We start from the raw sequence: 15,039 nt of genomic DNA, 5'->3' as shown, positions 1-15,039 counted from the left end.
GAAAAAAAAAAAAAAAAAAAAAAAAAAAAAAAAAAGAAAGAAATGTGGAAATCATTAGAAATGAGGAGGATGAGGATCTGAGAAGCCAGATGTCAGATGATTCTCATCCTGTGAGGATGCTGAAGACGCCCAAGAGCAGAGCTGCAAATGTAGCAGTTATCAATTTCAGTGCTGCAGACGTTGCTCATTGCCTGCTTCTTTTATACTGTCCTGGCAGGAGGAGTGGCACCTCCTCCACCACCCCCAGTGTTCTGGTTTCTAGTTAAGGACAGTTCTTCCAGCCACCTTTTGGCCCCAGACTAACAGCACCCCTTGGTAGATATTGGTTTACCAATCTAGGAGGGTATTAATATTCATTCTAAAATGCTGGATTAACTCCATAGTCTTATTTAATATGGTATCGGTTACCACCTTAGTATTGCAGTAGGAACCTAGAAACCACTATTGACTATTTTATATGGAACTATAAAGCTGGCTGGGGGGGCCGGCCCGGTGGCACACTGCTACAGTGCGCCGCTTGGGAGCAAGGCGGTGCTTCCGCCGAGGTTTCGGATCCCACATACAGACCGGCGCTCACTGGCTGAGCGAGGCGCGGGTGCAACACCGAGGGTTGCGATCCGTTGCCGGTCACGAAAAAAGACAAAACAAAACAAAAAAAGCTGGCTGGGAAAGAAGGAGTAAGTCTCCCAAAGGGCTCCTTTTAGTATGCTTAATACTGATACTCAGTAGCCATTTGATTGCATTTTCCTCTGATGTTATTTCCCACGTTGTGTGTGTTGGTTGTGTGGGACCCCCTCCCCAAGTGCTGGTCTCAGTAATAACCATGGTGATGATCATGGAGGTTTCCAGGAAAACAAGCTACATCTACAGCAACATGTGTCCCTGGAGTTTCTTAAGCTGACTCAGTTCCTGCACAGCAAAGAAAAAGACATTTTAAATGAGCTCCGGGAAGAGGGGAAAGCCTTGAATGAAGAGATGGAGCTGAATCTGAACCAGCTTCAGGAGCAGTGTCTCCTAGCCAAGGATATGTTGGTGAGCATTCAGGCACGGATGGAAGAACAGAACTCCTTCAATTTTCTCAAAGTGAGACCCCATACCAACATGATTATGGGTACACTTAGAGGGGAGAAGAGGGTTGGAAAGAGTGTAGAAGTGGCTTTTCACTGCCAAGGAAAACAAAGCAAAACAAAACTGCCGTAAAGCTTTCAAGATTCTCTGGGAGAAAAGCAGGAGGCTATTTTTGCTTTATGCTAAGCAGAAAGCTTTACTTTCATCCCCAAACAAGATAATAAAATCCCATTAATGTATTAATATTTTAATATTCTTTCATAAAGAACTTTGAAGCTTTATTTCTCAAAAATGAGAAAGTTGCAGCCTGAGCTGTATCTCTGACTGGCTCACGGCAATCATAAATTGACCTGAAAGCTGTTTGTCAACCTTTGCTACCTGAAGCTTCACTTCTAAAGTGGCATTGGTTACCACCTCAGCACTTAGAAGTTCACTTAGCCACAGTAAGGAAAAGTGGCCTTGGAACTGGAATATCTACCGTGTTTTTCTTCTGATACTACTTGAAAGCTCTCATATAGGTAAAAATAGGTTAACCTTAATTATTGTCTTATTGGTTTCTCTCTTTTTCCCTGTAAAAGGGAACTTTAGAAAATCAGAGCAAGGTAAGGGAAGTTTATCCTGGGTTAGATAGGGGATACAGATCAGAAAAAGCATATGGATTATTGACAAAATAAAAATTTATCAAAAAAAAATAAAATGTATTATCTCATACAACAAAAAAAAAAAAAAAAAAGAAAAAGAAAAAGCATATGGAGGATGAAAGAAGTGGGTGGGCATGGGTTGGAGACCATATGCACAGAATCCTAGTATTGATGATCAAATTCTTGCGGGGGCCAGTATCACCAAAGAAATTTTTGGAGTTTATAAACAGGCATCTGACTTCTCTATTTCTCCTTTCTTCTTTCAGGACATCTCAGCTCTCTTGGATAGGTAAGTGTTTCCCTATGGTACTCTTAATACCTTTCCTTCAGTCCCTAGAGAATGTCTAAGAATAAATGATTTATGTCCTCTGCAGCTTGCAGCAAGGAATGAGAGCTCTGGCACCCAGAGAGCTTATCTCCAGAAAGCTGGATCCAGGGCAGTTCAAAGGTCCCATCCAGTACATGATATGGAGGGAAATGCAGTCCATTCTCTCTCCAGGTATCAGTGGGTAGTAACTATTGGTTCTTGGGGCTCTTAATCTGTGTGTCATCTGTGGGATCTCTTCTGTGGACCTAAGTAGTTCTGTAGAGTCTGGCACAGGGGAAAGGATAGAGTTTAGCCGAAAGGAGGCTAGTTGGTATGACTGAATTTTTTCTGGTTCCATGACCTAAGAATTTATGACTTTGTACTGGTAAATAGATAAGAGTCTGATATCAGAATTACTTCTCAGCCTATGATTTTGTTTGACTGTTATATCAAATGTGGCAACACCCAAAATTTTATCCTGTTTTGCTAAATCAGCTATATAAATCCCTGGGGCTTCTCTGCCCTGAAGAGGGAGATTTCCATACGTGCCCTTTGTATGTACATAGGGTCTTCACAGATCCTCTTGTGCTTGATGTTCACAGCATAGAGTATAACGTCTTAGGATATTGTTTAGAGATCATCAGTGCTTCAGAAGAAAACCAATAATTTCAATAAATGTGCCTAATATGGACACTAAGTTTTTGCTTAAGTTCTTGCAGATACTAAAGGACTGAGAAGGACTAAAGAGCACAAACGGTATTTCAAGAACATTAAATAGAATTCTAAATAAAAATCTTTATAGAAACAAAATTCTAAATAAAGTTTTTATAGAATTAATAATAGACACATTATTATTATTGTTTATGGTTACTGATTTAATGAAAATGACAAATATATCCTTGTTAATAATTTTTCCAGGTAGTTGAAATTGAAAACAAAAAACAAAAACCTACTTTGTGAGGTATAATTAACATAGAGTAAAATTCACCAATTTTAAGTGTACATTTTGATGAGATTTGACAAATATATACACTTCTGTAAACATCTCCATAATCAAGGTATAGAAAATTTCTATCACCCCCAAGAGTTCCCACATTCCCCTTTGTAGTCAATTCCTTCTCTCCCCAGCCCCAACACTCATTGATCTGCTTTATTTCACTTTAGATGCGTCTTTTCTAAATTTTCGTATAAATGAAATCATACATTATGTAGTCTTTTGTGTCTGGATTTTTTCACTTATCATAATACTTGTTAACATGTATTACATGTATAAATGACCATGTTTTATGGATACATCACAATTTGCTTATTCATTCACCAATTGGTAGACATTTGGGTAGTTTCTAGCTTTTGGCTATTATTAATAAAGTTACCTGAACAGTTGTTTACAAATCTTTGTGTTTTAGTTTCTTTGGGATAAATACCTAGTAGTGAGATTGCTGAATGTTTGTTAACTGTATGTTTAATTTTATAAAAAACTACCATATTTTTTTCTAAAGTGGAGGTACTATTTCACATTCCTACCTGCAATGGATGAGAGTCCCATTTTCTCTACCTCCTTGTCAGAACCTGATATTGTCATATTTTTGTTGGATTGTTTTATTATTAACTTGTAAAGGATACAAATCCTGGGGGCCAGTTGGTTAGCTCAGTTGGTTAAAGTGTGAGGTTGTAATACCAAGCTCAAGGGTTTGGATCCCCATACCAGCCAGCCACCAAAAAAAAAAAAAGGATAAAAATCCTTTATCAGATTTATATATTTTTATAATATTTTTTCTCACTCTATGGCTTGCCTTTTTATTTTCTTAAAAGAGTCTTTCAAAAAACAAAAGTTTTGGGCTGGCCCGTGGCTCACTTGGGAGAGTGTGGTGCTGATAACACCAAGGCCCCGGGTTCGGATCCCATATAGGGATGGCCGGTTCGCTCACTGGCTGAGCGTGGTGCTGACAACCCCAAGTCAAGGGTTAAGATTCCCTTACTGGTCATCTTTAAAAAAAAAAAAAAGTTTTTAATTTTGATGAAGTCCAATTTACCAGTTGAGTCACCAAAAAGTCATAAAAATCCTAAATGTGCTTCATGTATTTTGAAGCTCCATTATTAGGTGAGTATACCTGTAGGATTGTTATGACCTTTTGATGACTCAATCCCATTATAATTATGAAATGTTCATCTTTATCCCTGATAATATTCCTTTTTCTGAAGTCTATTTTGTCTAATATCAATATCGCTATGTGGTTTTCTTTAGATTTGCACAGAAAATCTTTTCCCCTCACCTTATTTTTAACTTATTTGTGTTTTTATATTTTAAGTATGTTTTATGTGGCTAGCATATAGTTAAGTCTTGCTTTTTATTTAATCTGACAATTTCTGTCTTATATTTTCATCTGGATGTGCACACTGGATTTCCCTGTCTTTTAATTAAAGTGTTTTGACTTTTTATATTTAATGTTATTATTGACTTAATTGGATTTAAATCTACCATCTTGGTATTTTTTTTTATCCATACCATCTGTCTTTGGTTCTTCTTTTCCCTATACCTTCTTTCTTTTGCACTGAGTGCCTTTTAGTTTTCCCTTTCATCTTCTTATTAGCTTATATTTGTACTTCTTTGTTTTATTAAAAAAAATTTTTTAGAATATGCTAATTACTCTGATTTGATCATCATGCATTGTACACAGGTATTGATATTCAACTCTGTGCCCCACAAATATGTATAATCAATTATGTTTCAATAAAACAAAAACATTTAAAAAAAGAATTGAAAACGTTTTTACATTTTTAATTGCTTTAGGATTTTGCAATATACATGTCTAACTCATCCCCCTCTACCTTCAAATAATATCACTTTACATATAGAGTAAAAACCTAACAACAGTATACTTTTACATCCCTCATCCTTTATGCTATTGTTGTCAAACATTTTATTTCTACATGTTATAAATTCCACATATATTGATATTTTTGCTTTAAATAGTCAATTATCTTTTAAAGAGATAAAAAAATGAAGAAATGTCTTTTACATTCACATATTTACAATTTTTGGCTCTCTTCATTCCTTTGTATAGAAACAGATTTCCATCTGATGTAATTTTTCCTTCTGCCTGAAGAGTTTCCTTTAACTTTTTTTTTGTAGTGCAAGTATGCTTTTTTTTTTTTCCTTTTTGTCTTTTTTCGTGTCCGGCAACGGATCGCAACCCTCAGTGTTGTGCCCGTACCGGACCGGGACCGGCAACGGGATCGCAACCCTCGGTGTTGCGGCCGCACCTTGCTCAGCCAGTGAGCGGGAACCGGTCTGTATGTGGGATCCGAACCCTCGGCGGGAGCGCCGCCGCGCTCCCAAGCGGCGCACTGTAGCAGTGCACCACCGGGCCGGCCCGCAAGTATGCTTTTGATGAATTGCCTCAGCTTTTGTTTGTCTGAAAAAATCTTTATTTTACCTTATTTTTTGAAAGATATTTTCCTGGTATAGAATTCTGGGTTGATGGATTTCTTTTTCATTACTTTAAAGACATCACTTTGCTTGGATACTAATTTTTTTCTTTTTAATGAGCTTTATTTTTCAGAATATTTTTAGATTTTTAAATTTTATAGAAAAATTGAGAAGATAGTACAGAGTTCTCATATACCTCATCCCCAGTTTCTCCTATTTTTAACATCTTACATTTAATATGATACAGTCTTTGTAACTAATAAACCAAAATTGATACATTATTGTTAACTAAAGCCCATAGTTCCTTTAGATTTCCTTAACTTTTACCTAATGTCATTTATAATTTTACATCTAAGAAAATCAGATGGGGTTTAATATAGGACTGTTTTACTGATAATGTATTATTCATCCATACATTCTCCCCCTATACAGAGTGGGAAACTTTTTTTCTATACTAATTGTGTTTCCCACCTAAGATGCTGCATTACACTTAGTTGTCATGTTTCTTAGGCTCCTCCTGGCTGTGACAGTTTCTCAGACTTTCCTTGTTTTTGATGACTTTGATTTTTTTTTTTTTTTGGTGGATGGCTAGTACTGGGACTTTGACAGTTTTGAGGAGTACCAGTCATATATTTTGTAGGATGCTGCACTATTACAATTTGTTTGATGTTTTTCTCATGATAAAACTTATGAGTTACGAGTTATTGAGAGGAAGACAATAGCTCTAAAGTGCCATTTTAATCACATCATATCAAGTGTAAATACCATCAACATGATTTATGATTGCTGATGGCTTTACTCATCTGGCTGAGGGAGTGTTTCTCAGATTTCCCCACAGTAAAGTTTTTCCCTTCTTCCCTACCGTACACTCTGGAAGGCAGTCGCTATGTGCACCCCATACTTAAGAAGTGGGTAGTTATGCTCCCCTCCTAGGAGTATAAATTACTTGGAATTCTGATGTACAAGGAATTTGTCCCTCTGGATGGTAATTTTTTATTAGATGCCAAATATGATAAATCTTACATTGATGTTTGCTGGATTTTGTTGTAGTTCTTTAAGTTCTCTTCAACTTAACTGTGCCATGCAGTTACTTTATGTAAAATCATTTTGTTCCTTTTTTGGTTTTAGTTAAGCTTTGTTAGAGTGGTTTAAGAACAGTCTTTAATCTAGAGCTAACTTATCCCATTTTCTAAGGTAATACCCTTCTGAGTACTCTACCTCACGTTCACACATGATGACATTCTAAATTTTGGCCGACAAGACTGAAAACTATTCCCAATCTGTGTGAGCTCAAAAAATGTTCAGCCTACTGATTTCTGGAGATTCTTTCTCTGGACTTGAGTTTCATTGCATGCATGTGCACTCAGCCACAGCCTTAAGGGGATCCCTTTGTAGATGTTCAAAAGTCTCTTTATAGCTCCCTCCTCTTTGTTACTTTGCCCAGAGAATTCTAGCTGCCTCGGTATCACGCAGTGTTTTTCTTCCTGTATGCTTTGTCCTGATAAAGCCAAACTTCATTTCTAGTAATCTTTTAAAATGCAAACTGATTTTTGCTATTTCTGGTACAATTTCACATCTAAGAAAATCAGATGGGGTTTAATATATGACTGTTTTATTGATAATGTATTATTCGTCTATACACTCTCCCCCTATACAGAGTGGGAAACTTTTTTACTATGCTAATTGTGGTCAGAACTTGGTAAATATATTGCACACTTATTTCTAGGTCTTTGTTTATTCTGGAAGTCCATATTTCTCCTTTTCTGCCAGGCTTATAAATGAGGCTGTTGCTTCAGAGTAGGAGCTGGTATTTTCCTCTAAAGGGTCAGATAGTAAATATTTTAGGCTTTGCAGGCTGTATTATTTTTGTTGCATCTACCTAACTCTGAAAAAAGACATTATAGATGATATGTAAATGAGTGGTCATGAAAAAGTCCCAATAAAACTTTATTTATGAAACAGGCAGTAGGCCAGATTTGGCCTGTTGGTTGTATTTTGCCAATTCCAGCTTAGGGAATCATTCAATTTCAAATATTTTAATATATTTCCTTTACTTTTGTGTATGTCAATAAAATATCATCAAAATTCACTCATTCATTCAACACTGTCTTACAGAACACCTACTATGTGTTAAGCACATAGAAATAAAAGCTGTAGTTTCTGCTCCAAAGAAGGAGAGCTAGAAGACCAATTTAGAGTCTGTAGTAGCTATCTAGGTGAAAAATTAAGATCCTGGGCCGGCCTGTGGCTCACTTGGGAGAGTGTGGTACTGATAACACCAAGGCCATGGGTTAAAATCCTATATAGGGATTGACGGTTAGCTCACTGGCTAAGCGTGGTGCTGACAACACCAAGCCGAGGGTTAAGATCCCCTTACCGGTCATCTTTAAAAAAATAAAAAGAAAAGAAAAAGAAAAATTAAGATCCAAACCAGAAGAGTGGCAATGGGAATGGAAAATAAAGAATAGATTCCAAAGACAGAATTCCAGGAGCTGAAATGTACTGGACAGTAATTGGTGATGAGATAAAGAAAGGAGATCCCAAGGATGTAAATGTAGGAGATGAAGATTTTGGAGGGAGTTGATGAATTCAATTTAGGCCATGTAGTGTTGAAGGACCTGCAGGACAACTAAGTAAATATATTCAAATATATTCTAACCAGAGCTTAGGAGAGAGGCCAGGGCTGGAATCATCAGTATAGAGTGAGGTTGCTGAAGCTGTTGACGTAAATGAGATTTTCAAAGGACAGTAAGAACATACAGTCAAGGAGGGAGTTCCTTATAGAGAATACCAGCAGATAAAAGGCAATAAGACCCCTCAAAAGAGAGTGAGGAATTCTGGCAAGAGAAATAAGAGGAAAGCCAAGAAATAAAGTTGAGATGGAATCTAAGGAAAGAGTGTGTCAAGGAGAGGGAAGGGAGTGTTCATGCATACTACATTGGAAGATTATTAAGAAAACAATTGAAAAATAGATGTTTTAAGCAACAATTGGTGACTTTGATAAGGGCAATTTCAAAAGAGTGGGATGAGTAGAAATTATATTGTTAAGAGTTCAGGAATGATTTGGACTTGAGGCACTAGTGAAGTGAATAGATCACTCATTTGAGAAGTTTGACTGAAAAGGGAAGGTATGGAAGCTTCTAGTATGGAAGCTAGAAGGTGCAGGTAGAGTCAAAAGGCGATTTGTATAAACATGCTAAGGACTGGCTGGTTAGCTCAGTTGGTTAGAGTGTTGTGCTATAACACCAAGGTCAAGGGTGGGATCCCCAGACTAGCCAGCTGCCAAAAAAGATAAAATGAAAACCTGCTGAAGGGAAGTATCCTGTAGAAAGGCAGAAATCAATGGTACAAGGAAGGGCATAATTGGTGAAAGTGGGGAAGAGTGAGTGGAGAGCTAGAGCAGAGCAAAGTATTGACTCTCTTTTTTCCACTGAAAATAGAGAGGAGATAAAGATGGTGGAGGCAGACAATTTTGCCAGAGTGAGCTTGCAGTATGAGTGGGAAAGATTAAGGGATTCCAATAAGACTATTTTCTCTGTGATGCAGGAGATGAAGTCTTCTGCCTGGTAGTCAGGGGGTAAGTGGTGGAAGAAAAGGTTTGAGGAGGGAGTTAGAGGTTTGAAATTGCAGTTGGGAGGAACAGGAGAGAATTTGATTTGGGAAATATAGGATTTCTGGGCAGTGCTGATGGTCAAACTCAGAGTGGAAATAATGAATCTCAAGTGGTATCTGTCTGCACAATTTTGTAATTTTTCTTCTGTACTGGTCAGAAATTGGGATGTAAATTTTGAATGGCTAGATAGATCCAGGGTTGGAGAGTTACATGGCAGGTACTGTGTCAGCAGAAAAAGAGGATACAAGTATCAAGGTCATAGCCAACAAAGCGGCTGGAGCTGAGTTGTTTAGGGAAGAACTTTAAGCCAGGAAGCAGCCAGATTAGAATACTAAGAAGAAGTCAGAAACTAGAGATGTTTCTGAAGTTAGTAATTATTGTAGGGAGAGATAAGAGTGAGAAAGCTTAAAAAATAAGAGAATGGGATATCTGAATTTAAGATTTTAGAGAATAATTAGTTTCTGATAATTACAAGGTCCAGAATATGGTAATCGATATGGACAGCTAAAGTGTAATGGGGTCAAAAGTCACTAGCAGCAAATTCAAGGACCTTTAAGGATGGAAGAGTGGCTATATGTAAAAGATAGCAAAATCACTTGGGATGATGGGCTTGGTTTTGGATAGAGGAGTAAAGTTGACCCAAATGCTGGAGTGTAACTTGGAAGTTTGTACTCTGATAGCATCAAATAGATATAGAGGGTTGTGTGAAATGGAATGACAAGAGCCTCAGATGAAGAGTAAATTTTTATGTGAGGATAAGGAGTGCAGTAGTGGTCTGGAAGTGGCTACTGGATGTCTGATATCTGAATTTAATTAATTAGTTAGTTAATTAATTAATTAATTCTGCTATCTGAATTTAGAGAATGAATAGTCCCATGAACTTTTGGAAGCTGTGTTTTTGGGGGAAGAACCAGCCAGATTTATGTTAAAGCAAGGAGGTAATGAGAGAATTTTGTAAACTGAGGATGTGGGATTAATTAGGGAGGGAGTTCCAAAGCACAGAGTGCAAAGGGTTGGGTGGGAGTGGTGAGAGAAGTAGTAGAGGATGGGTGAAGGAAGGGGAAGCAAGGAACAGAATAAGGGGGATAAGAGTCCTGGAGAGGATAAATCGCTGGAGGGGTTTACGTTCTGGGCGTTGGCCAAGGATAACAGGCATATGAGGCATGGTAGAATTAGTTGGTGTCAAGATTCCAAACAGAACTCTGATTAAAGTTAATTTATTCATTAAACAAATAGTTATTTGAACACCTAGGAACAGTTCCAAATTTTGAAGATACATGTGAAAGCAAAACAGATGAAGTCCCTGCCCTCCCAGAGATTATATTCTAGCGGAGGAGATAGACAACAAACAAGGAAATAATTTCACATAGTGATAACTATTGTGACGAAAATAAAGCAGGACACACCCAATAAATAACTTATTCATGAGAAAATATAAAGTAGGCTAAGAGTACAAATAATGATGATAGATGAACATGCTGTTTTAGACAGAATGGCCAGAGAAAACGTCTCTGAGATGGTAACTTCCTTCTCCCTACATTTTACTGTGGAAATTACAAATATACAGAATACTTTAAAGAATTTCACAGTGAACACCTTTATACCTACCTATGATAACTATAGTAGATTCTGTCATTAACATTTCATTGAACTTGCATGAACAAAGGCTAGAATATTGTGCAGTGAACCATATGGGGAGAGAGTGTTCTGGGACAAGGAAAGAAAGTGTAAAGACCCTGAATAGAAATGAGTTTGGTATGTTTAAGGAACTGCCAAAGGTGGTTAGATCAAAGTACATGGGGGGATGTGTGGTAGGAGATGAAGTCAGAGGTGTGGGTAAATCATGTGGGTCTTGTCTGCTCTGTAAGGACTCTGGATTTTATCTTAGGTGTGATGGGAAGCCCTAGAGTATGTTGAGTAGGAGAACTGCATGATCTCATTCATGTTATGGGCAAAATAGGTTGGAGATGGGCAAGAGTGGGAACGGAAGAGTAAAAAGCTATTGCAGTAATTCCAGGTCAGTGGTGTTAGTGGAAGTAGTCAAAGTGTTTAGGCTCAGGGATGGTCAGTCAGCTCACTAGGCAAAGCATGGTGCTGATAACATGAAGGTCAAGGGTTTGGATCCTTATACCAGCCATCTGCCAAAAAAAAAAAAAAAAAAAAAAAAAGTGTTTAGGCTCAAAATATATTCTGAAGGTGAAGCTGACAGAACTTGCTGTTGGATTGAATATGGCATGAGAAGGAAACAGAGAGCACTAAGCTGACTCTGAGGAGTCTTCAGAGCAATGCAGACTGAGCTAGCTAGAGGTGTCAGAGGCTTAGTGATGAGAGCAGACGAGCAGATTGGGGTTCTTAAAAGTTGGTAAGAAGTCTTTATGGTACCTCCAGAGAAATCCCAGTCCTCACATTGGAAAGATTAACAACCCAAAATACATGGGGATATGGGAGAGGGAGGGGATGCGGTCTATATGGAAAAATTCAGGATTCTTCATTCTTCAAAGCCTCTTGTTGGAAAGAGAAGTCTTTGGGATGATGGAAAAGACTCAGGCTTTTCTGGAGAGAGAGAGTTGGACTGGATTGAGTTTGCTTCTCAAGATAAATAAATCCAATAACAACAAATGTATGCATATATGTATCTGTGTGCATGATGTTTCCTTTTTCAAATTTCATGCCAAAGTCCAATTATCTCACACCTAGAATTTATGTCATCTTCTTACTGGTCTGCTTCTAACCTCTCTTCATTTAAGAATTCTTTTTTAGGGCTGGCCAGTCAGCTCAGTTGGTTAGAGCATGGTGCTGCTAACATCACGGTCCAGGGTTTAATTCCCATACAAGCCCATACAAGCTCATACAAGCCAGCTGCCAAAAAAAAAAAAAAAAAAAAAAAAAAAAAAGAATTATTTTGATATTGCTGCCCTTTTGTCTACATCAATGCTTCTCAAACTATCTGCGATGAAGGGCCAGTTTTTAAAATCTCAATCTGTCATGGACTGATACTTTTGTAGAATACAATATAAATTAATTAGTTGGAAAAGTGAAATTAAAAAATGAAGATTATAAACTACAAGCCCAATTTTGTAATTATTAGATTCAACTGACATAAAATTACTCTTTCAGATTGCTATGGAAGTTCCTTAAAGTTTACTTTCAATTTCTGTACTATCTTGTCTTAGGCTGGTAACCACACAGTTTATAGACCACATTCTGAGTAGCAGTGGCATAAAACACTCCAGATCTCAAAAGTGTCTATATATCTGTTAAATGAAATATAAATTACTCACCATTGTCTTCCAAATTCTGTACTGGTTAGCTCAGTCTTACCTTTCTTTAACTGGCAACCCCTTATCTTCTCTCTCACATAAGCAACTGTTTTTAACTCATTCCTTTTTTCCCTCTGTTACCCAAAACATCCTAAATATATCTCACATATGTTATATCACAACTGAAAACTTATTTTTCTTAGAAAGCTTTCCTAGGACAATGTTACCTAATTTTTTTTTTATCCCTTTCTTCTTCTTCTTATTTCTTTCTTTTTTTTTTTTCCTTTTTGTCTTTTTTCGTGACCAGTAACGGGATCGCAACCCTTGGTGTCGCACCCGCACCGCGCTCAACCAGTGAGCGGACCGGTCTCTATATGGGATCCGAACCCTCGGCGGGAGCCCCGCCGCACTCCAAAGCGCCGCACTCTACCGAGTGCGCCACCGGGCCGGCCCCTTCTTATTTCTTATTATTTATTTTCTTATATTTATTAGTACAGATCTACATGATTTGCATTGTTTCTTTCAGTAGAGCATAAATTACTTCAAGGTAAAGCTTGATTTTTACCCTAAATGTAAAAAGGTGTATAACAACATGAGTATTCAAACAATAAAAAGTATGTAAGTAATCGCTGCCTAAGAGTGTATATGTATAGGGAGATAAAGTACTGGTGTCTGTGTAAATACTGTCTTTTACTATGGGAATTTGCATTCACCCCCTTTTCTCCCATGCCCTACTTTCTCTTATTTTCTTACTAGGCCTATCTCCATTAACTCTGGACCCTAAAACAGCTCACCCAAATCTGGTGCTCTCCAAAAACCGAACCAGTGTGTGGCATGGTGACATTAAGCAGGTAATGCCTGATAATCCAGAGAGGTTTGACTCAAGTGTGGCTGTGCTGGGCTCAAAAGCCTTTACATCTGGAAAGTGGTACTGGGAAGTAGAAGTAGCAAAGAAGACAAAATGGACAGTTGGAGTCGTCAGAGAATCCATCATTCGGAAGGGCAGCTGTCCTCTAACTCCTGAGCAAGGATTCTGGCTTTTAAGACAAAGGAACCAAACTGATCTAAAGGCTCTGGATTTACCTTCTTGCAGTCTGAAAATGAATAACAACCTCGACAAAGTGGGCATATACCTGGATTATGAAGGAGGGCAAGTGTCCTTCTACGATGCTAAAACCATGACCCACATTTATACCTTCAACAGCACTTTCACGGAGAAACTTTATTCCTACTTCTGCCCCTGCCTTAATGATGGTGGAGAGAATAAAGAACCATTGCACATCTTACATCCACAGTAATCAGTCATACTATTATATAAATTCAGGGTGTTATTAAAGAGGTATTGAAATAGTTTACCAGTCTCATTGGATTCTCTTCCTAATTTATGAGGAACTCTGGAATAGTGAAAAGTGAATTCATAATTTGAATTCCATTTTCAGTGTCCTAAATGGATTTCACTGGAGCCTTTCAACATGTCACTCTACTTCTCTGGGGTCTTCTATGACACAGGAGCCTCTCTCATGAGAGTGATCATCATGCTATTGTTACTGGAGCAAACTGCATCTTGAGTTTGTGATGCTTGGGAACCCTTTTCAAATGTGCTGAGAAATTCTATCATGCTGTCAATTATCCTCCAGCATAATGCCTCTTATTTAGTAGACGAATTTTCAGATGTGCACACTTCTTCCTATTTAATTATCTTTTGATATAAACTTTCATCTCACTTATTTTCTAGAACTTGTTACCATAATTTTTAAAAACTGCTCCAGAGACTTAAAGAAAAAAGAAGAACTGGCCTTGAGCTATAATCTTGTCTTGAATTCTCTCAAGATCTTTTTTTTTTTCTTTTGGTGGCTGGCCAGTAAGAGGATCCTAACTGTGGACCTTGGTGTTATCAACACCATGGTCTAATTAACTGAGCCAACTGACCAGCCTCTTCTCAAGATAGTTTTTAGTCCAGCAAATCTCTGACTCTTTCCCTTCTTCTCTCAGTTCCTTCTTCCTGCTTTATCTATGTACAGGGGCACTTGTTTTTCTATATTCAAATACATTTAAGTATTTCCATCTACTTTTGACTATGTTATTTTTCATCATTCCTTCTTATAATTTAAATAGCAATATTTTTCATCTTGTTCTCTCCAATATATTCACCCTCCAGCTGCTCCTGCTTTCTAAGCCTAAGGTTCTTAGAATCATTGATCTCAATAGTACTCTTGATGAACTGTCCCTATTTCCTTTCCTTGTAAGTTCCCATCTAAATGGGCTTCCTATCTATAGCTGACAATTTTGGGGGAACTATTTAGGACCTTCAGCATCGATCCTTTAAAATTACAATTAACAGAGTTTTGTTTTGGGGGCAGGGCAAAAACTCACTGTCCTGTCATAATGGGAAAAATAATGCATATGCTACAGATAATATTCATGTAGGCACTGGCATATATAATATGCATAAATTTATAACTGCTGATTTGGACAAATAACTATGACATGATTAAGACTACATTTAAGGAATTACATTGTTTTTTAATGAATTCACTTCAATCAGAATGTAGTGAGGACTTATTTTGTGCCTGAAACCTTGCTTGATGTTTTAAAAGGTATAAAAGAAGCATAAAAGGAAAAAAGAACGGCATACCAATAGAGAGAAAGTAATCTGGCTAAAAATTCACTTTTAAGGGGCTGGCCCAGTGGCGCACTCGGTAAAGTGCGGTGCTTGGGAG

At 37.6% G+C, this 15,039-nt stretch overlaps 1 protein-coding gene across 2 annotated transcripts in view; it reads left to right on the top strand.

Annotated features, from left to right (window-relative positions):
* Window positions 1–13,672, top strand: part of TRIM69 (tripartite motif containing 69) — a 25,902-nt gene extending 12,230 nt beyond the window's left edge. For both annotated transcript variants that reach the window (XM_008586357.1, XM_008586356.1), the window contains 4 exons: window positions 850–1,083; window positions 1,976–1,998; window positions 2,084–2,208; window positions 13,076–13,672. In XM_008586357.1, coding sequence (XP_008584579.1) covers window positions 850–1,083; window positions 1,976–1,998; window positions 2,084–2,208; window positions 13,076–13,617 — 924 coding nt within the window. In that variant the 3' untranslated portion in view covers window positions 13,618–13,672. The remainder of the gene's footprint in view (window positions 1–849; window positions 1,084–1,975; window positions 1,999–2,083; window positions 2,209–13,075) is intronic.
* Window positions 13,673–15,039: the final 1,367 nt, after the last annotated feature.

Source organism: Galeopterus variegatus, unplaced genomic scaffold (assembly GCF_000696425.1).
Source record: "Galeopterus variegatus unplaced genomic scaffold, G_variegatus-3.0.2 Scaffold3963, whole genome shotgun sequence".
In the NCBI taxonomy this organism is placed as follows: Eukaryota; Metazoa; Chordata; class Mammalia; order Dermoptera; family Cynocephalidae; genus Galeopterus; species Galeopterus variegatus.
The sequence above is the reverse complement of the archived record's forward strand: the minus strand, read 5'-3'. Positions and strand labels throughout refer to the sequence as shown.